We start from the raw sequence: 21,745 nt of genomic DNA, 5'->3' as shown, positions 1-21,745 counted from the left end.
TTGCTGGTGGCACGTGCAATCAACCGCGAGGAATCAATTGCGCATTTATTCGCTTCAAAATGCGCAAAAATAATTAGTGTAGAGCGAAAACAAACGTAGGTTTATAAAAAATTTGTTTTTTCGTTTAGAAAATTAAATGTTCATCGTAAATAGTTTATAATTGATTAAGAATTAAATTTATCCCGCTGGTAATCTTGGTTTACCAAATAATTAATGGCAACTTGACCGAATCCTGTCGCTGACTTGAGCGCCTGATTTAAACATATTTAATTAGCGGTTAAATCCAATTTTCAAATATAATTACGAACACCATGCGCATTGCTTTGTGTTTGTGTGTTGGTCGGGAATGTCTGGATGGAAGGCAAAGTAAACTTTCGTCTCCAATTAATGCACACGTTGCTCACGTGGACTACTCGCTGCGGCGGCGAGAATTGGCGGATGCGGTGGGCTAACGTGTGTGTAATGAACGACGCCACGGTCAACATTATCGCTGTCGCTGACAAACGCTTGATAAGCAATTAACATTTTAATTACGATCGAATTCCGCACGCGTACATTATCAACACACGGGTGTTATCTAGGGCGTATGGGCAGCACTGCGATTGCATTTCATTAGTGATTTTTAATTGAATTGTTATTGGATGTGAAGTTGATGCGAGTTATTCGAGATGGTATGTTAACATATGCAACCAAAGTTACAGGACATGCACAACGGAAAAACAAAATTTATATTTTAACTAGTTTTGTTTAGCTTAATGGGGTGTTTATTTCTTTATAAATAATGTTAATTACAGCTAAGTTTATTCATAGACATAGAGACTTAATTAATTAGACGTAATTTTAATTTTAAACTACATATTGTAAGTTTTACCGATAATAATTAATTAGATAGGAATTATATGCGTACATTATCCTTGCGTTTTAAACATGGCAACAATCGGTGTATAAATTGATGATAGGCAACTCTACATTCAACAAACGCAATTTTTGAAAATAATTCTGAAGTAAAAAAATACTATTTACAGCTTATAAATGGCTAATAAATTAAAATCGTCTACGATTAAACTGTCAACAAAGCTAAAATAATTAAAATAGTTTTTTGTTTTTCAAATTATAAAAATAGATTATTTTAAAATATGCCTTTACGTGTAAAAAAATATTACATCTAGTTGGATCACGCAGCAAATTTACAAACATATTTAAAAATTCATGTTTTGAACAATCACACATCACTAAAATTGTGTATAGATACTTAAAAAAGTTTCATCTGGCAGCATAACGGAACTACTTTATAAACTTGATTTGATTGTATTGATTTTCGCTCTGATTACAAAAAATCAGACTGCCTGGTTGCGTCGCAATTTATTTTTAGCTTTTTTAATAAAATTTAGTCATTGAAAATGTCCTCTAGCAGTTGTTTCGTGATGGTGCGATGTGGCCTCGCCGGGTCCAACTTTGGTCGTCCATACAATCTACTGTTGATTACGTACAACCTAAAAGTAATCATAAAATAAAGTATAGCTTTATAGTGTTATGATGCTATTGCAATAACGTACCTTTCGCTAAGGTCGCATCGTACATTGAACCACCAATCGCAGACGAAAACAGCCTGACTAAACTGTGTGCCATTTGGGCAGAGGAAGGTAGTTTGCCGCCCGTCGATGTCGCAATAATGCCAACTCTGGCAACGTGTCTCCGGATCGGCGTAGAAGCCAGGATACTGCTGTTCATCGCAGTAAAAATTTGTGTAGGGGACTATTCCCAGTACGGGATAATCAGTACCTGGTCGACCTAAAAGAATAAAAATTTAAAAATATTTATATTATTAATTTGGGACAATGCTTTGAGTTGCGGTATATGTACCGAACATAATTATTTTGCAATTAATCAACTGGTAACATAATCACCTCATTAACGGATTAATTCAGGGATGAAAGTAATAACCTTACAATTTATATATCACTGACCTAGTCCAAGATATTTACATTAAAAAGCAATCAATTTGCAATATCGTCCGATTACACAAAAATGATAATTATCCACGAGTACTTGTATTAACTCTTGCAACAGTATTACAAAATCGCGTTTGGTGAAGAGGCGTCGTGTCAAAGGACGAACAAAATTAAATCGTTCGTACAATTGTTTTGCATTGAGCCCATAATATCGCTGTTAAATATATTTAACACAATAAATTTATTTCATCCTTGCTCCACTTTTTCACGCCGGCTTAAACGTTTCGTTTTATTTCCAATGTAATGTTTTCAACCTTAAACTTAGTGCTTTGTTGCATTTAAGGCACGAAATATCGAAATCGCTAGTGTGGAGTGTTTTTATTCGATTTACTACTTCATTATGTTAACTTTTTATGGTTTATGTTGTTTTCTGCTTTAATGGTTTAATGTACTTTAATGTGGATACTCGTTTATTGATTTTTGTGATTTGGTTTTGGCTTTAAAGAAGTTTATAATTGTTGAAATTCTTGTTTTGTTGCGCTGTGCGCGTGTAATTTGTTTCTAATTGCATTTATTGCAAGAATGCATTAATTAAACCGGTTAATCGTGGTTATGCAATAAGTTTGGGCTATTTTTGTCACATATATGTAAAAATATATACAAGCAGATGGTCAAATTGTAATTTATTGACATAAAGAAATGAACTTTTTAATTAAATTTTTAATTTTTAAATTTTGTACTTTTATCTCATAATTTTTAGAAATTATCATAATAAATAATGTTTATTATGTTTTGAGAAAAAAATAATTTTCACTATTTTAATAGGTATAACATAAATACTTAACTAACTCGTGGAACAATTACGAAAGAGCACAACACATGATTTTACTTAACGTTTTCTCATTTCTTGTACTCATAATGAAATGTCTACATTTTTTGTTTTCTTTCCGCTGCGGTTTCCACCGATTCAAAAATAATGGGCGCGTTTGTCCGCGCCCGCCCTGCCGGCTTGCTTTGCATTGCAACGAGTGATTTAAATGCTTTTCCATTTAAATTGAGTGAGTGACTATCGCGACCGCCTCGGACTCGCTCGGACAAGACCAAAAAGGGCATTGCGTATAGAGGAACTTTAGGTATAATGTACCTACATTTAATGTTGCAAAACAGATTTTTGCGTCTCTAGAAATTGCTTTTTTGGATAATGCTCTGGACTGCACAATAAAATACAACTCTTGTGTGACACACATCGATATGGGCACACGCTGTGCCGCACCGCTGGAAAACAAACGCCGGAGATTTGTTTGAGCGTTTAACGCCGCGCGACACACGCGACTTTAAATATAACTTTCTCTGATAAATCTTTTAAATTGTTTGCCCGCGTTTGAAGCGCCTTTATGAGCTTCGGTATCTGCATGGACATGCGACACGAACAACGGACAAGCTTTCAACGTGATATTCTAGTTGCGATTTTTGCTTTTCGCATGGTAATAGTAATAAATTTCGTCGAGATAAAATCACATTAGTTTTATCTTAATAGTTTGGCGTGTAATATTTACCTGGTATAGATTTGCCCAATTCGAGGTACTCCTGTACTGAAGGACTGAGAAATCCTGGCGGCACGTAGCTGGAACTGAGCGGATTGTTGCGCTCGTCGAGATCGTCGTCATAATCGACGTCGTTTTCCGGGGGTGGTGGAGGCGCGCGCGTCTTCTTCACGCGTTGCTTGTGCTCCAAACCATCTGCGAAATTAAATTAATTGATTTAATTTGTGTGAAAGTAGGAAAGGTGAAAATGCAAGTAGGAGGAAATGAAGATGCAACTTTTTTTAAATCAATTTCTGTTTAAGTAAGTAAATGTTTCCTCTTGAAAGGCATTTCTTAACTTTTTTTTGTCAATTTTGAAAGTAACTTGTGCATTTGAATATTTCATCGATAAAAAGAAAAATTGAAAATATTCAAATTCGAATGCAGTTTGGTTTATGTGCCGACGCTAATTGTTTATATTCGCATTGCGTACGTAACCCGCTAAGTTTTCAACTTTCTATAGCGCTTTTATGTACGAGTATTGATTTTCATTGCCGTCTGGCATTTCCTTGTCTTTTGTTTTAATTGAATTTAAAGCCGAAGAAAATCTATGCAGGGCGGCCGCGTTTTCAATGCGTATTGGATTAGCTAATAAATCGGTCGACATTTAGATTATTCAAATTTTGCACGTGTAGTGATTTTTTTTGCGCGCATGTTTTCATTATTGTGCAAGCTAAAATGTTTCATGTTTCACGATAAGTGGGTTACAAAGGTGGTGCTGTCAATATGACATAACATCTCAAAAGTGTTTGTTTTGTTTTATTTCATTTGTTTATTTATCAAATTGTCTTAGATTGGAAAATAACAAGTAAATTTATTTTCTTAAGGTAATTTTCTATAAAAGTAATTATTTATGACTTGCAATGAAGATAGAATAAGAAAAACATCCGGAGGGCTTTTCCTGTCACCACGCTTGCACGTTTTTGCTTTTATTTGCAATACATGAGTTTGTTATTAGCCCGCCGGCACGATTTTAATAGCTGTCGATGCAAATGTTTAAATTACAACATTTAATACGTCTTTAAACTACTTATTATATATCTAGTTCTTCGTTAAGTTGATTTCTTGTTGCATCTCGTGCTGGTTCTCGGCGGTAAAAGCACCATTTTTAGAATGTGACCATTGTGCAGTGTGCAGTGAAAGGGTTTTGCATTGGCAATCGGATTAAAATTAAGCGAAATAAGCGATCGCACACAGCGTCCGCGTATTGCAAATCTCCACGCTTCCACAGCGCAAGCAAACGAATCCAATTGCAACCAGCTCACTTACGATCGCTTACGAAAAATTAAAAACCGATATCAACCGCGGCGGCATTCTCTTCGCGGCTGCACGGATGCATTCTCTTGGCGCCGCGACCCAAGTATAAAACTCTGTTGTAAATGTCACGCGTGCGCCTCGACATCTATCGCGTTAATTTTCAAATTTAATAATTCGAAAATGGTACGATTTGAAAGTGCGACTCTTCGAAAGAAAACTCATTTTCGCAGCGCGCTAGTCATTTAGCACGCCAATCATAGACTCGAGCGGCTAAATCTCGAGTAAATTGTGCGTTCGTTGCACACATGTGTTGCACACCGCGCGCGCTGTAATAACAATTAGGGAATGCGCAATTAGACGCGCGCTGAAGACGTGTGCCGGTGCGTAATAAGCATTTTTCAGCGTGTATGTATGCATGCACGATGGTTATGATTACGGGACGGTTTAAGTAACGAGTCTAATCGCTCATTCGCTCACCGGGAATAATAAAGAAGATTGCCGCGGCGGTGATTATATTAATTGCCATCGTAATAAATGGCCGGAGCGGTGCAGAGCAATGTGTTGAAATGGAAAAATCACGTTGGATTATTGGTCGCGAATCGTGTCGAATCGAACGTTGAGTTTTTAATTGGTCGCTTCATTAGTTTTGATGAATTTGGAATTACGTGTACGTTTAGATATAATTTCCGGGTTTAAGATCAATTTAATAATGCATAGATCTTAATCTGTGTGTATTTAATTGCATAATTATCATATCATACTTGTAATACTTTTGGGAGGTCATCAATACTGTAAATTAACAATATTGTTTCCGTTTAATGTGGTTTTTGTGTGGATTCTTAATTATTTTACGAGTTGTAAAGATTGAAGGTTATTTTTTTACGATAATCAGTGGTTATATAAACAATCAATTTAATTATTGCAAAATTAGATGTTGTTTTGTAACAGACTAGGAGAAATTGAAGTTTTTTTAGTTAAATTGTTCATTTTGTAGCTGTAACCTTCAATTACTTTAAATTTCATCTCAAATTTCAATGAAAAAGCATCAGCGTTTTAATGTTTACGACAGTTGCTCAGCTACTCTTCGGATTTCTTATTGTAATGAGACGCACGCTGAGCAAATTTACGAAGCAACGAATGAGGAATACTATTATCTCTTACAATTTGCATTTATACAGCTGGAATATTATTCGGCGTAGTTTTAATTTGAAAATATTGTTCATATTTCTCATAATTTTTAACTTCCACTTAAATTATGAATATTCACGCGGTGTTTTCTCTTGTATTAATTGTTTAACAATATCTATAATACCAACGGCATAAAATTATACCTTGCACGCTTAATTAAACAGTGCGTACATATTTTGTTTAACATTCCGGCGCGCTTTATAATAATAGCGTATTTATTTATTTATTGCATTCATTCGCTCTGCGCCTATTGTAAATTATCATTAATAATCTCGCGCTCAAGAGAACCAAACACAAACCACAACACATTTTTCAACATTCAATACATTCAATACCTACACTCAATAATAATAATAAATAATAATAATCTGTCTGCAATCTATTGAACTGCCAATTGTATCAATATTAATACGATTACTGTTTGTTGTTAGTGCTGCGCGGACGTGGAACACGTGCACGTTGCACAGGTTGTTGACTACAATTAACTAATACGATTAATTACTACTTTAAAGGCACTGTCTGCTATTCGTTAATTTATTCCGTTTATGTTGAATTTCACGCTTGGCTGGGCAAATGCGTAAATGACCACAATGCAAGCGATTACAATGGCACGATATGAATCCGCATTGGCAGAAGAAATTACTATATTTAAAAAATTAATTACTATTTTAATGCGCATGAGTAGGTAATATACTATTAATGAATATGATGTATTGGTTAACATATAAGCTTATAAAAATTATGTTAAATTAGGTCATAATCAACACGATTGAATTAAAAAACAGAACACAAGAAAGAAACGAATTAAATGCATCGAAATTTGAATTTAATACCTTATAATTTCGTAATCTGTCAGTTTATTTTTTTACGATATTAATTGGTAGATGTAGTTTTGCAGTGTGTAGTATCTATTCAAAATCAGCATTAGTTTTTTACGTAGCTTGAGATTTAATTAATAAACTTGTTAATTTATTTAAAGTTTGATAGATTTAAAAGTAACGTGGGGCAATGTTTGAATGTTAGTCGGTTATACGATACTGTCTAATTAATTATAGAAGTGTTACAGATATTAATAGAGGTTAATTATGGCGATTGCAAAATTAAACGTTTCCTCGTATTGAATTTCATTTCGGGTCAAATCCGATTTATTTTTGTTTGAAATTTTTGTGTTTCAATAAAATTAAATTATTTTTCAATTAATTAATAATGATAGAGCATTATACGTCATCTAAATATTAATTAAATATAACTTTTAGCTCACATTTAATATGAAATGTTAATTATAATTACAAAGGTTCGACACTTTATCCAACGCACAATAAATAATAATTTATAGCCATCATGCGGACAAATAAATGAAATATTTAGAACGATGTGCAACCGGTGTTAAGGTTAAACGCTGAAAATAACACATTCATCTACTTGCAATTATATATGAGTCGCCGTAGGTAAATTAGTCAGTGGTCTACACCTAGATAATCGTCATTTTGCAATTTTCATTTACACAACGTGGATAATAACACACCTAACTGACCTAACATCATATGCTCACACTAAAACCGTCACTGATGTCAAGAAAATATGCATATATTTACGTACGAAACAAAAACAGAAATAAATGGCATAGTTGAAGTAGATGTGGATTTGTAGATTAACACACTGTCATGATTTGCTCGCTCCAGGCTTGTACCTATGTATTATTATATTGCGAGAGATAATCGTCCTGGAGGTTGGAATTAAGCAAATCATATGCGATGCAGATTTGCAGCACGCGTCAATTTAGCGCAATCTTCGAATAATCGAGGGGAACTAGACCAGAAAGTTGAGCAAGTTTTGAACTTGAATGAATACATTACTTATCGCGTGGTTTATTGTGTTTAATGTATTAATTTTATTGATTTTACATCATAAATTTGATTTGATTTTACTAATAGCTTACTACGTGTGTGATTTATTCGATTAGAGCAGAAATTATGTAAATATGCAAAGCGTGAAGGTACTCGCCGGGTGAAAGCTTAAATATTTTGATTGATAGCATTTTAAATATGCACGAAGTGGTTTGGATTGTGTGTGATTGCAAAATTACGCGCTAACTGCCTATAACTCGGTGGTAAATTGAAATTTCGACAAATTCTCACAGTGCCCACAGAAATTTATTACCTCGGACGAGTTGAAAGGCAATTTTCTTTCTCCAAAAGGCCAAAAACATGTATATCATTACAACAAATTTCTTGGATTTCTACCGTTTAGATTGTTTGCTATTCTAGTACAAAGAAATGTGATTTACAATCCAATAGGAATTTACAGAAGCTGCAGCGAGCAATATAATTGCACGAAAAGTGTTAAGAAATGCAGGCGATGCAAGCAATGCACGCGTTTAGAAAGCAATATTCTCATTGCGATTACGCAATATAACTAAAACCCAAACCAAAACTAACCAAGACCATATCGAAGTGCAGTTGTTGTCACTTTTAACAATAAAATCAATTTTATTACAATGTTGGTATATTTTTTATTATTTATTTTTATATAGTGTTAATTGAATTTTAAATTTAATGTAAGTTTAAGTATGAGAATCATTATTCATGCGTGTTGCGTGCATGCCTGTCGCTTTAATTAATTCGACTTCATATGCCGTCGGCGTGCATGTTTCAATTTAATAAGTAACGAAATCGTGCCGGCGATTACTTCCTTCATGATGCAGTCGGTGATTTGCGAGAGTCGATCGCGCAGCGCAAAGTGCAAACACCTGCGAACACGATCGAAATGTTATTCTATGGTCAGACCCATCTTGATTTAGTTTGTGCTTCCGGATGTTTTCCAGCGTGTTCATGCCGTGTAAACGCGCATAATCTGGCGTTTAATAAATTTATTACTGGAGAATTACTACCGTGTCACGATTTACAACGATGTTGAAACAATGTGAATAATTTTACAATTTATAAAAAATTTATTTATTAAACATTATACGTGATTTGGGATTTACAATTTTATGTTTGAGTTGACATGTTTCGCCCAGAGGGCATCTTCATAAAGTTTATGCCCTCTGGGCGAAACATGTCAACTCAAAAATAAAATTGTAAATCCAAAATCACGTAGGGGAAGGTAGCCTAAGTTGGACCAGTGCCTAAGTTGGACCACCACGATATCCGCGAACTGTGGAAGTTTTTGCAAAAATAGACAGGCCCCTTGTTTTACTCGTATTTATAAACAATTGATGCAACTATTTGAGTTAAAACTTGCCGCGTGCTTTGGTCGTGACAACAACTTTGTGTATTCTTGATTATCAAATCTATTATAACGACGTAAGTGCATAAGGTGTCAAGCTGTTTAAACGTTAGATTTCACAATTATTATTATATCATCAGAAAGCTTATTTATTTATCTATAATTTATAGTATTAATTTGGAGAGGTTTTGTTATATTAAGATTGTTGTTGATCATTATATATAAATTCTTCAAGTTGCCCAAGTTGGACCGAAGACAGGCACCGGGGTTTTTACACGGAAAACGTATATCATTTTTTCGACCTCCTAGAAAAGCTTGTGGACGAGCACAACTCTTCGAAATGATCCAGTGTATGAAATGCCGCACTTTGGTTTAAACAAAATGTGCTTGTGTTAGTGCTAAAACTAAAATTTACTATTGTGTCAATTGCCGTTAAAAAAGCATGGTCCAATTTAGGAAACCGGTTTCTTAATTTGGACCAAAAACACAATTTTTTTAAATTGAAATTTCAGGGGTATAAATATAATTTTTACTTAAATCATAAATATCATTTTGTAGGTAAGCCATGTGAGTTACTTTTCCGCTACTTAATTTTTATTGAGAGTTTATATGTGGCTCTATAAATCAAAAAATATAAAAATGGTCCAAATATGGCTACTTTCCCCTATAATGTTTAATAAATAAATTTTTTATAAATATACAACATGGATTACGTATTCACCAAAGAAAGTAATAATTTTACAATTAAAATTTTGATTGTGAATTATTTTGAAAATTACATTTTTCTAACTGAAGTATATATTTAATATTTTAATATGTGTAAGTATGAATCTAATGTGATTGCGATTTATGATATTCACTTTATGCAAATACAGTGCATTAGTAAATCCTTTGGAATTTGTAATTGTAACTCTAATTGCACGATTCGTTTTTTTCTCAGCGTGCTACTTCACTGAGGTGTCGTTAATTACTCGCGCACAAATTAAATACCACCGTTTTCCATCAATTTCAAGGTTGCTGCTCAATTCTACTAAATAACGCACAGAACGACTACTTAATCTAATAAAGAAAGTGAAACGTAAGTTTCTCTCATCAGAACGTTTAAGTAAACGTAAAATAGAAAAGTGAGAAGTATGCGCATGTCTAGTTAACTTGATTTATTGTAATTTATCGCTTGAGTGACGCAATGATTGGCGGAAGTTTGTCAAGGAACATCTCTGCTGTGTTTATCTTTATTTCGCGATTATGTATGCGCTGCGATCGTTTGAATTTACACATTTTACGCGGAATTTATGCGCGCGTTCGCCGATTTACGACGTTTTATCCTCATATTCATTTTTAATCACCGACTCACAGCGGTTTATGTCTTCCTCGATTTATTGATTGAATCACGAGAAGAGCAAACACTCCGCTTTGCAATTCTTTGATGAGCGCTGCGAGTGTGAGTCATTGTGCATTGTTTCGATCGAAATGAAATTCATGACGGAGTAATGACAAAATAATGACACGCATTACTTTGAAGACAATCACGAGCGGAAAAAAGATTGCCGTGCAATTGCAAGCAAATTACAGTGAAATGCGCTCGATAATTTGCTGTGTTTCTCTTCACTTTGGGTATTAATAAAAAAACTGATTGCATTATTGACACGTTTACATAAGGGCTGTAATTTACGGCTCGTTATTGCACGCGTTCGATTTAATTTTAACGTGTTATTAATTGACTTTTATTGATTTCGTCTTGCATGATGGATTGCAGTGTGGCAAAGTTAACGGTACGGTGAGACCAGATTATGTTTATAATGTCAACGGTGACTTGTGGCTTGATGATAGCAGATATAAACCGTTTAAATACCATTGGCAAGCGATTTTGATAAGTGAAGTAAGAAACGAGTTTGAGTTTGCGATTGTCGACGCGCTGCGTTTCTCATCGTCGCACACTGTCGCCATGTATGGTGGTTTGTTTATTGCAGCATGAAACGTTTTTACCTGCCAGGAGTGCTTGACGTGAAGCGATTGACATTTGTCCTCAAACTGTAAGAAAGCAGTTTGATCAACTTCAACACGTTTGAAAAATGTTGCGATTGCTCTGGAAATCCGGTAGATAAGTAAAAATTCAAATGTCACGGGTTAAGGATTACAAAATTTCGAGAAAAAAAATAAACTAATAAAATGTGAATTATGTGTTATTATGATTTTTTTAATGATTAAGTCATATTAATTAGTAATTTGTGGAATTTCTTATTGCGGATGTCGTTCTCGTAGATTTTCTCATGATAAATATGTCAAAATCGATCGTAATAACATATTTTAACCAGATGCTTATAATTATCTCATAAATCTTTAATAATTTTACCTTCAAACTATGTTTTTTACATTTTTCTTTTCTGGATTGAGTTTTTTATTGGCTTTCTTGTCGGTAGCTGCTAATAATCGCCTATTAGCTTCCACTGTTTAGCCTTTTCACTCAATGCCTTCTGCATATACAGCCCGCAGTAGTCGGAATAGAATAGGAAAACAGTTTCGTATAACAAACGATCGTCCGGTTTAGGTCAAGGATCCGTAAGGCATTTAGAACGCGCGCGCGACACGATCGACAATGAATGCGCGCAAAACGTTTTGTGTGCGCTCGAAGAAGTTATGAAAACTCGCTGAACTAGCAAATCTTTCACTGCGATTGCAAATCGAGGGCTTGAGCTTGGCAGTCGCGAGCAGAACATGAAAACTGCGCACGGAGATGCAGTGAATCTAGTGCAATTCGCATATGAAAGTTGCAAAATGAACAAACATAAAGCATACACAGACGCAAGAAACACTGCCAACAATAGAAATGTCGACTGGTGCTATTTTATTTATACCCGTTGATTGGGCATGCATTGTGCGTTTGGTGAATGTTTAATAATTTGGGTTGGGATGCTCGTGCCTTGTAAATTTGCGTGAATTAAATTTCATTACTCAAGTTCATTAATCAAAAGTGCAGACTAAAGTTCATCAAAATGTGGTTTGTTTCTTTTGTAGTAAAGGTGATGATGCAATTTTAATCACCTTCTTACACCACACCCTCTGAATAGGTAGACAGATATTTTCTAAGATATTGGAGTTATGTATTGGGTTTTAAATCAATTGAATGCGAACAAAAACACGAAAAAGATTTAAGTTTTCGATACGAGAAGCGATAAATAAATGGCACGCACTAATGCTATTCGAAACGTGCAACTGTTGGAATAACCAACCAATAAAAACATAAGTGTAATGTATAACATTATGTGGTTTAATAATTCAATTCAGTTTTGATGCAGGTTTATTGAACGTGTAACAAATTTTAAAAAAATGCAATGTTGTCAGTTCTGAACGGCAACACTGCTCTACTGTCTTTTATGCCAAATTTTGATATTTTGACAGTTATTTTATGAACAATGCTGGCATACAGCACTATACTTTATGCTAATATAAATATTTATTCAAATTAATAATTTTCTATTCCTCACGCGATTTAATTACAAAGTTATGCGATTACCACATCACTACTACTTCCATATTCATATAAAGAATATATACCGATGTGTGGCTTATTGTTGCTTCACATTGTTACATATTTTATTGACTTGAAATCAGCTTAATTATAAGTATTATGAATATACTCATAGCGCACACATTTTACTGGTAATCTTGATTGACAGCTCAATTGTCTACACTCGACTCCACAATCACATACACGTACAGATTAAGTTGATAGCTGTTTGCAACAGCTTTATTTTATGTGTAGTACATTAGGCTTTTAAGTGTGTGCACAATTTGATTTGGTTGGTTGGAGTGCCCGCATGAGTTCGTAAAACTTTTGCCACGCTTTTGAAGTGTGGCACGCGACACATACGCGCGTACATTTGTTAATGCGGACGACGGTGATTGTTTTCCCTCCGGGCAGGTAATGCGCCTATATGTCGATGTGAGGAAGTTGCATAATTTTTTACTTTCTGTGTACTTTATGTATGTGTGACATTAGGATAATGCTTGGTTTTCTTTTCACTTTCTGAGTGTGTTACGAGTGTGTTTTGATTGACAACTGTAAATAATATTACAAGAATAATGTTGGCTGTCGATTGTTCTCTTATCACACTTTTTGTGTTGATTTGATAATTAACATGTAATGTTTTCTGCTGGGTGTTTTTATTTTATTTTCAAAGTGAAAGTGAAAATGTTGTAATTACTTGCATTACCGAAAACAATCATAATTGCTTCCGTAATAAGCCATCCGATAATCACTTTTCATACGAACGTGTTGATGATCTCAATATGTTACATAAATTTTCATATTTTGCTTCATAATTGGAGCACTTTTACGATTGCATAACTTTTCTGGAAAAAAATGCTCTATTGAAGCGGGTAATGGTAATAACTTTGCTAAAATTACTCTTGGAAATTAGAGAAGCAGTTATTAGTTTAATTCTGCTCTTAAAAGCGGCACAATTAACTATTATTTTCGCCGATTTACAGTTAAATGTGATTTTGAAAAACGTGTGTAATTTTATCCTTTTCCGATGCAACTTTCTGTGAAGTGTTGATTGACGATCAACACACACACACACACGTTTTGAGCAATCCGTGATGCCAAAAACGGAGCAGCAGCTTGATACTTTCTTAACATCGCAACAATGAATAATTCCGATTCGCCGCGACACTTCGAGTAACGTAATACTCTGCTGTCTGATGCCTGCCGCTTTGATACACACAGATTAACATGAAAAACATGAATCGAGTACGAATACGGATCCTCGGATCTCGGCTGGGCGAGTGTTGAGTGATGTAGTGAAACGCACGAGGAGTATTTACATGACAATTATAACCCACGCGCTTGTCTTCGTATCGAACAATCGCAAGAGCAGCACAGCACTCACTGCAAACTTACGCAATGCTCTTTTGTTTTAAAATTTTATACATAATTGTTGACTGCTACACTGAGTGAATCAAAAATCAATAAATATGCGGCTTATCTCTTTCATCAAATGCCAAAAGTGTGGAATACTCGGTAGAATTGTTAATTCTCTTGACATTTACAATAATTAACGTCTAATTTGCTTCTTAAATACGTATCTAAATAATTTCCAATCTTTTCGGCATTTTGTGATGTGCTTTACTGTTTTAATGGCATTGTTGTTGGCAATTATTTATTTTTACGTGTGATTGATAGTTTTCATCTGCCAGGCATTAGTCAATCGAGGCTGGTCTAATCTGTCGCGCGTCGATTGTGCATCGCTTATTTAATTTAACCTTTTGATGCCTTTCGAACAGCAATTCGCTTTGTTCTTTGCTGTCAAGTTTTTACAACCTTTTCTGTCGATGCGATGCGATTCCAAGAGAGTAGAATGCTGTAAAACTGTAAATGGGAGTCACGCGGAACAATTGTTGGAATAATTCAAGGTGTAAGGTTTTATTACTTTTAAATAAAACTATTAATTGTGAAATAAACTCATTTTGACAATGTGAAGTATCAGTAACATCAGAAAATTAATGATGCAAAATATTGTTGTGATGTCTCTTCATTAATATAGATTTATGACTGCTTTCAATTTCTTGTTGGAATGATACAATAACTAGCCATAAATCAACAAATTTCACACGGTAAGACACTGGAGACATAGGTGTGTCTCTGCCACGCCAAAAAACAACTCACTCACAATCGGTAAATGGATGTAATTTTAGCGCAAAGTTTAGGTCAAGCACCAAACCCGTTTGATTCCACAATAAATTCACATACATGGCAATTAATGTAGAACAGGAACAGACTTAACGATTCTTGTTCATTTCACAACATAAATTTAATAATATAAAAACATAAGCATCAACTAAACGTGTTTATTGGATTTGTGTGTTTGAATTTTGCGTGCGTTTGAGGTAAACCCGTTAAAAGTAAAAGTAGATTTTCGAATCCACATGTTATACAAATGTCAATATGGTAACATTGCCCAATTTATGCACATTGTACTAGTTTTTCTTGTGTGCATGCAGCAGACATAAAAAATACCGCATTTAAATATAAATTGCAATAAGTTGTGTGTTTGTTTACAGAAGGAAAAAAAGTGTCGATTGTGTAGACTGTGCACAAGAGTCGATGAATGCGCGTTTCCCATGCATAATTTAATGTTTCGCAGTATAAGCCTTAAACCTAAACCCATTTAAGCTTTAGAAATGCGTGAAAGAAAAGAGGCGCCGACATGCAAACAAACGAAAAACGATGGAACACATTAAGCATTACATAAAACGCATTAAAATTCCGCACATATGTCGATTGTTGTTCTGTTCACGCCGCTCAACGGTGTCAATGTGTCATTGAACATCGCCGCATATTATTCTTTGATTAGCATTAAATTGACGCCGAGGTTTTTGGAAGAATGCGTGCGATTAGTTACAATTCTGCATTGTGCATTTTAATGACAAAATAAATTTTAACACACAAAAGAACAAACGAACATAGTAAAAGAATGAAGAAGTGCTCGTTTGATATGCAAATTAATAATTGGCGATAAATTGCTGTGATGAAGTATTTGCAAGGCCATCGGGTTCGAGTTCATCTTTTGTGGCAAAGATGTTTATCTGAAGCTTTTCAGATATGAGATCAAAAGCGTAAAATTACAAATAATCTTTAATTTATACGTAATCAATCTAATAAATTATCATATTTTTCGATAGTATATTTTGGCGAAATCTAAAAAATTCATGTTTATGTAACGATTATTTATTTTGTCATAAATTGTCAATTTGTTACGAAAATTACGAATTTGGTTTGGAGGTCGACGGGTCAAAGTGCTCGAACAATATATAAACACCTTCATCGTCGTAAAAGTCACCTTTGGCAACATCAACGAAGTAAAATGTTGAAAATGCGCAGTGCGCAATTTGCAGTTGAATCTCGCATCGACGCTTGCACGCCGCCGCAAAAAGCAGACATTCTCACCTGTAATTAATAAATATCCTAGAATAATGAGCACTGTATGCACACCATGTAACGGTCTCATCTTTGCAGCTTTAAATATTAAACAACTTTAACTTTTGTTTGGGTTGAAAGTTCAAATGTTTCAAGTTTGCACTGAAAGGATGGTTTATGCGTTAATATTAAATTTTACGATTTTTAACTTGTTTTAGTTTAAATGTGACATTTAATTGATGCGGCGCGAAGTAGATTAAAGTGTGAAACTTGCACTTTCATGCAAAGCAGAGTTTGCGGTCGGCGCACAGAAGTCGACGTCGTGTTGTTTGCGGTTGGTTTTGTCTTTTGCGCGGCGGCTTTTTCAACAACTACGCGAACATCTCGTGGCGTACTGGCGTGCGCGACTTGCTCAAACCGACAACCGACTCTGGTTGAAATCGACTTCGAGGTAGAAGTTTACTTTTGCTTTTAACTCAGCTTTTGATATTACGCTGCTTGCTGGCCTGGTGGGCGCGAGCAAGGTACGACGGCGACGGGCCTTCGAACAACTGCCAAGAAGTTGTTATCCCACCAAAACTCGATTCATGCAAGTAAACGCGTTTCAATTGCTTGGTCTTGTTACTCGTTGAACAGCGAACAATAACGGCAGCGTCATCGTCTTCCGATCATCAAGATTGCTGTTCTGTAGTTTGCCGATGATGTAATTGTTTATTTTAGAACATGACAATTTAATTTAACAAAAAAAAAACTGAAAAACATGATTTCTGCGGTAAATTTTGAACCATTTTGATTTAGAACTATGATCTTATCTGGTTTATCATAGTCTATTGTTGCGCAACACAATAAATCTATAAAATATGCAAAATAGTTGAGTTGCAACATCATAAATACAAAGGTATCAAGTTCACTCTAAATTACTGAGGTGTGTACAATGATACAACTTGTGATCTTGTCAGCGCAGCAGAATTCCTTGAAATCATTCATAACAGCGAACAAAAGGATAAAATCATCACCTAAAATAGATTTCGTCCATTGTTATCTTTATTAAGCGCAAAAACAAGTTTTTAATTGTTATTTATATTTTTATAGATTGTTTTGAAGAAATGTGAAAAATTGGAGCCGAAGAAAATTGACAAGAATCTTGAGAAGAAAATCTTAAAATGTTTCAATGAGATTCATGGCAAATTGCAACGAATTGAAACAAAGTTATTGCAAGAAGCTGCTTTTTCGGTCAACGTGTCTTTGGAATCACTGCGTGACGCTGAACGCGAATTGAGTCAGAATATGGCTGCGGTGCGTGATATTATCAAAATCGGCGATGATATTATCAAGCAAAAGAAGCTCAACGCCGGACAAAATATCGATCTGGTTATGCAGCGGATGATCAACGCTGGAAAACTGCCACATTCCCTACAACCAATAGAAAAATCATCGCTTGGATCTAACAGGAAGTATGATTTACATTTCATTGTTACGAATTGTGTTTACATTTTTGACTCTTTACTTTCAGAAATGACTTTGAATTTATTGACTTTACTACTGATATGGAGTCTTATTTCAAGGTGACCAAATCATCTGGCCCGACTTATCAACTAGTTTGTGCTGATGGTTTGACAGACTCGTGTAACTCTAGCATAGTAGACGATCAATCTGAAACTTCAGACATTTCAGAAATTACGATTGGCGCTGAGCCGAATAAATCGGTTAAGATTTTCAGTGGTGCACAAGGTATAAAGAAAAGTTTGGTTTTTATTATTGATTATATTACAATTTAGTTGTATCCACAGAATTTAGTTTACGACGACATATAAACTCGAAAGAAAGTTTAACATCAATTGATGGTTCAGTTCAAGACATTGCAAATTTGTGCTTAGATGGAAATATGATGCCTGTCTCAGTTAATTTTGAGAAAAGTGAGTAAATTACATTTTTAAACACATTAACACATTGTTTTTGAAAAATACTTACAAATATATTTATACAGATGCAATGGAGAATGTTTTGGTAACGAATATTGTTTCTCCTGAGAAGTTTCACGTGCAACTCGCCAAGCACTACAGGACTATACAAGATCTGCACAAGAAATACAAATATTTGATTGAAAAACTATACGTTACTGGGGTGAATACACCGGTTGTTGGTAAGTCAATGTTCATATATTTTAAAATATATATTATCATATCATTATCTCCAGGTAAATTATATTTGGTGAAATGCTTGAACGGTATGTCCAATACATGGCGACGTGGCATAATTACGGATATAATTTCTAACAAGCAGGAGTATAATGTGAATTACATCGATTATGGAAACAATGCTACTGTGATGCTTAACGAGTAAGTTGTATATTGTAAATAAAATCTTCTTTATTATAATATAAACATTCCAGCATTCGTACGATTACTGATGAATTAGCACGAATTCCCCCGTTTGCATTCGAATGCAAATTGTATGACATTACTGAACCACCCGAAAAACCATGGACTGAAGACGATGCTACTCTAATGGCTGAAATGCTTTCTGGGTAAGTATTTTTTTCCCTATTTAAAGTTAAATCTTTATTACGCTATACTTTTTCAGTGGTAACGTGACAATGATAATGAAAAATATAGAACAATCTTGTTTTGAAGTTGATTTGAAAATTTACACCGTTACTGAAGAGTTTTACCTGCGCACTTCACTTATATTTCTGGGCAGAGCCGTGTGCAACAATGACGATGACATTGAGACGCTTGTAATTACATCTCCGTCACCTAGAAATGAAAACATGATTGAAAAAGAGGCTTTTTACGAAGAGCAGCTCAAGAAGGAGAGTTTTTTTGCGAAGATTACAAACGTGGTCGACGCCATTACTGTTTATATTCAAGATGTAAGTTCTAGTTATGAGCTTGAGTTTCGATGTTCTAATGTTTTTTTTTTTAAATTTTTAATGCTTTTCAGTTGGCTCACGATGATTATATGAAAACTCTTAAATATTCCATGGTTGATTACTATAACAAGACTGACAACTCTGGAAAACTTTACCTACCCAGAGTTGGTGCTGCCGTTGCAGTTAGAGAGGCAGTTAAAGAGGGCGAAGCACCTTCTTGGTACCGTGGTCTTATATTAGAAATTCAACAAGGTGTTGGCAAGATTAGAGTTTTGTTGGTGGATACCGGCATCGAATCAATTGTGTCATACGAAGATATTAGATTGCTTCCAAAACGTTTTCAATCATTCGCTAAGATGGCTACCAAAGTGGAACTGGTACATGTCAAATATCAAAACGAGATACAAAATCAAATCGGAATGGAATTTTTGTCGAAACTACAAAATACAAGAGTGAAAGTTCAAGTTCATTCTCATGTCGCAGATTTGTTACCGGAAGTCATATTGTTTGAGGTTTATGGCACTTATGATCACTGCATCAACACGCAGTTGGTCGAACATGCTGGTTTAAAATCTACTGGATTTATGTAAGTTTTATTTTTCAATGTAATAATGTAAGCATTCAATTTGTATGCTGTTTCAGATCAACACATTTGAGTTGGCAACACGACGAAGGACTACCAGAAGATGATGAGCCATCAATAACCAGCAATTTTTTGCATCAATCACAGGGAGACGAAGAAGACGTCAGCGACGAATGCACTGGCCTGCAGCTGGTGCCAGTTAAAGTTGTCCAGGTAACTAGTCCCGAATGCATTCATGTTCACCCTATTGAAAATGCAGAGCATATGAAGAAATTGACGCAATTGGATGTCAACTTTCAAACATACCATTCTAAACGCCATTTTGTCCCGCGCGATGAATGGCAGTTGAATGATACTTGTGCAGCATACAACAAGAAGACTAAGCAGTACTTCCGCGCGAAGATAATGCAACGATTGCCCGACAATCAATATGAGGTGATGGGGATTGACTTTGGTAACATGTTTGTGCTCACAAGTGATGCTATGGGCGAATTGTCCGAAGAATATCGGGATATTCCACCCATGGCGTTGAAAGTATGCCTGTATGGTATCAAACCTCTAGGAATGAGATGGTCATTAATGGCGACTGATTATTTGAGGGATTTGCTGGTGATGAAGACGAATATCCTGATAACATATCTGGAATCCAACAACAAAGTGTTGCTATGGATTCGAACCGTAAAGCAGGGGTTAGCACTGGAACGCACTAAGGTTATAACGAAAAACGTAAACAAGTTGGTTTGTAAAGCCGGCTTGGGAATACTCTGCAAAGATTGGTCACTACCTGTTGGGTCTTCGTCTGAGTCAACGAATAATAAGGAAGATACTGATTCGGATATTTTGCCAAATGTACATGAAGCAACTGACTCCGATGATCAGACTGAACCAAGTTTAGCATGGTTGCCGGCGAAAGCAATTACCGACAGTTTATTTCAAGCTGTTGCTACCTACGTAGACGAATCTGGATATATTTACTTCCACGACATTGTAGACGAAGCATTGCTACTTAATTTGGAGAAGGGTTTGTTTGAAAAGTTTCAGTTTATGAGGCCTGTATTGAATGTCAACTGGGCGGTAGGCGATATGTGCACTGTTAAATACCACCAGAATCAAAAGTACTATCGCGGGATAGTCCTGGAGGTAAACGAAACCGAAAATGAACTGCGTGTCCAGATGATCGACTACGGTAATGTAGAAGACTGCAACTACAATGAGGTTTGGAAGGAGGTGCACTACAAACATGTGCCACGTGTGGCGAAAGTTCTTCGCATGCACGGTGTGAACCTGAAAGGTAATTTTCCAAGTATCATCCTCGATGCACTACATTTGCTGGTTGTGGAGAAAATTCTCGATGTGAAAATTATTAATATGGCATCCAATAGACTCCCTGCTTCTGCGATGGTGCGCCAGGGTAATGTAGAAGTCAACAAGTTTGTACAACGTGAGCTAGGTGATACAATCACACAGATTAAGATTGTTAATTCGGAGCAGTCAACTAGCACTGCAAGTATGGAAAGCGACGACGATGTAATTGTGGAAGAAGTAATCCAAGATAATGTGTTACCCATCAGGGTAACAACGCTCCCGTTTTGCCATTTTCCGCTAACCACAACCTTAAATCACCAGAACCTTTACATTATAAATACGTTGCCTTACCAACTTCGGAGTTCTTCGAGGTGTCTATAATTTGCGTGCTGGGTATTAATGAAGTTGTCTTCGAATTGGTTATTCCCCAAGAAGATAACACGAAGCTTGAGGATCTGCAAAGTGACATTAATGCTCGATGGCGAGAGCAACGCGTTATGTCCAACATAGGGAAAATCAGGTATGTATTGCACGTTATGATGACGATAACAAATGGTATCGGGGCAAAACTATGAAACGCGGGGACAAAATGTTCGTCCATTTTGTTGATTTTGGTAATTTTGAACCAGTATCCGAATCGGAGATACGCGAAATTAAGCCGGAATGGTTAGACCATCCTGTCGAACTGTACGCGGCTGTATTAAGCGATTTTCGGCTTCTCATAGAAGATCATGTTTTGTTTATTGATGCTGTCAAACGACATCTTGCAGGGTACGTTGAGACCAGCAAATTGGCGACTATTACTTGTCGCCAGCCATTGTCGGTAAAATTGTTTGATCCTGTTACTAAAAAATTGGC

The 21,745-nt window shown here is 35.5% G+C and overlaps 2 protein-coding genes across 3 annotated transcripts in view; one reads left to right on the top strand and one right to left on the bottom strand.

Annotated features, from left to right (window-relative positions):
- The window catches only part of qin (tudor domain-containing protein qin), a 77,185-nt gene extending 55,562 nt beyond the window's left edge, over positions 1 to 21,623 (top strand). For both annotated transcript variants that reach the window (XM_065313864.1, XM_065313863.1), the window contains 9 exons: positions 17,220 to 17,581; positions 17,641 to 17,858; positions 17,918 to 18,043; positions 18,115 to 18,270; positions 18,325 to 18,466; positions 18,520 to 18,654; positions 18,711 to 18,999; positions 19,071 to 19,585; positions 19,642 to 21,623. In XM_065313864.1, the coding sequence (XP_065169936.1) occupies positions 17,220 to 17,581; positions 17,641 to 17,858; positions 17,918 to 18,043; positions 18,115 to 18,270; positions 18,325 to 18,466; positions 18,520 to 18,654; positions 18,711 to 18,999; positions 19,071 to 19,585; positions 19,642 to 21,268 (3,570 nt within the window). In that variant the 3' untranslated portion in view covers positions 21,269 to 21,623. The remainder of the gene's footprint in view (positions 1 to 17,219; positions 17,582 to 17,640; positions 17,859 to 17,917; positions 18,044 to 18,114; positions 18,271 to 18,324; positions 18,467 to 18,519; positions 18,655 to 18,710; positions 19,000 to 19,070; positions 19,586 to 19,641) is intronic.
- LOC135800609 (uncharacterized) lies at positions 742 to 16,658 on the bottom strand. Its single transcript, XM_065313887.1, has 4 exons — positions 16,158 to 16,658; positions 3,509 to 3,691; positions 1,557 to 1,791; positions 742 to 1,493 (listed from the first exon to the last, which is right to left on the bottom strand). The coding sequence occupies exons 1-4, from the start codon at positions 16,216 to 16,218 to the stop codon at positions 1,388 to 1,390; spliced, it is 585 nt and encodes a 194-aa protein (XP_065169959.1). The 5' UTR covers positions 16,219 to 16,658; the 3' UTR covers positions 742 to 1,387.
- Positions 21,624 to 21,745: the final 122 nt, after the last annotated feature.

The sequence above is a fragment of the Atheta coriaria genome, unplaced genomic scaffold, assembly GCF_025399875.1.
Source record: "Atheta coriaria isolate IRGN ID8LTWV9N9 unplaced genomic scaffold, Caltech_Dcor_3.1 hic_scaffold_10_pilon, whole genome shotgun sequence".
Lineage (NCBI taxonomy): Eukaryota > Metazoa > Arthropoda > Insecta > Coleoptera > Staphylinidae > Dalotia > Dalotia coriaria.
This window is presented reverse-complemented; position numbering and strand designations above follow the sequence as displayed.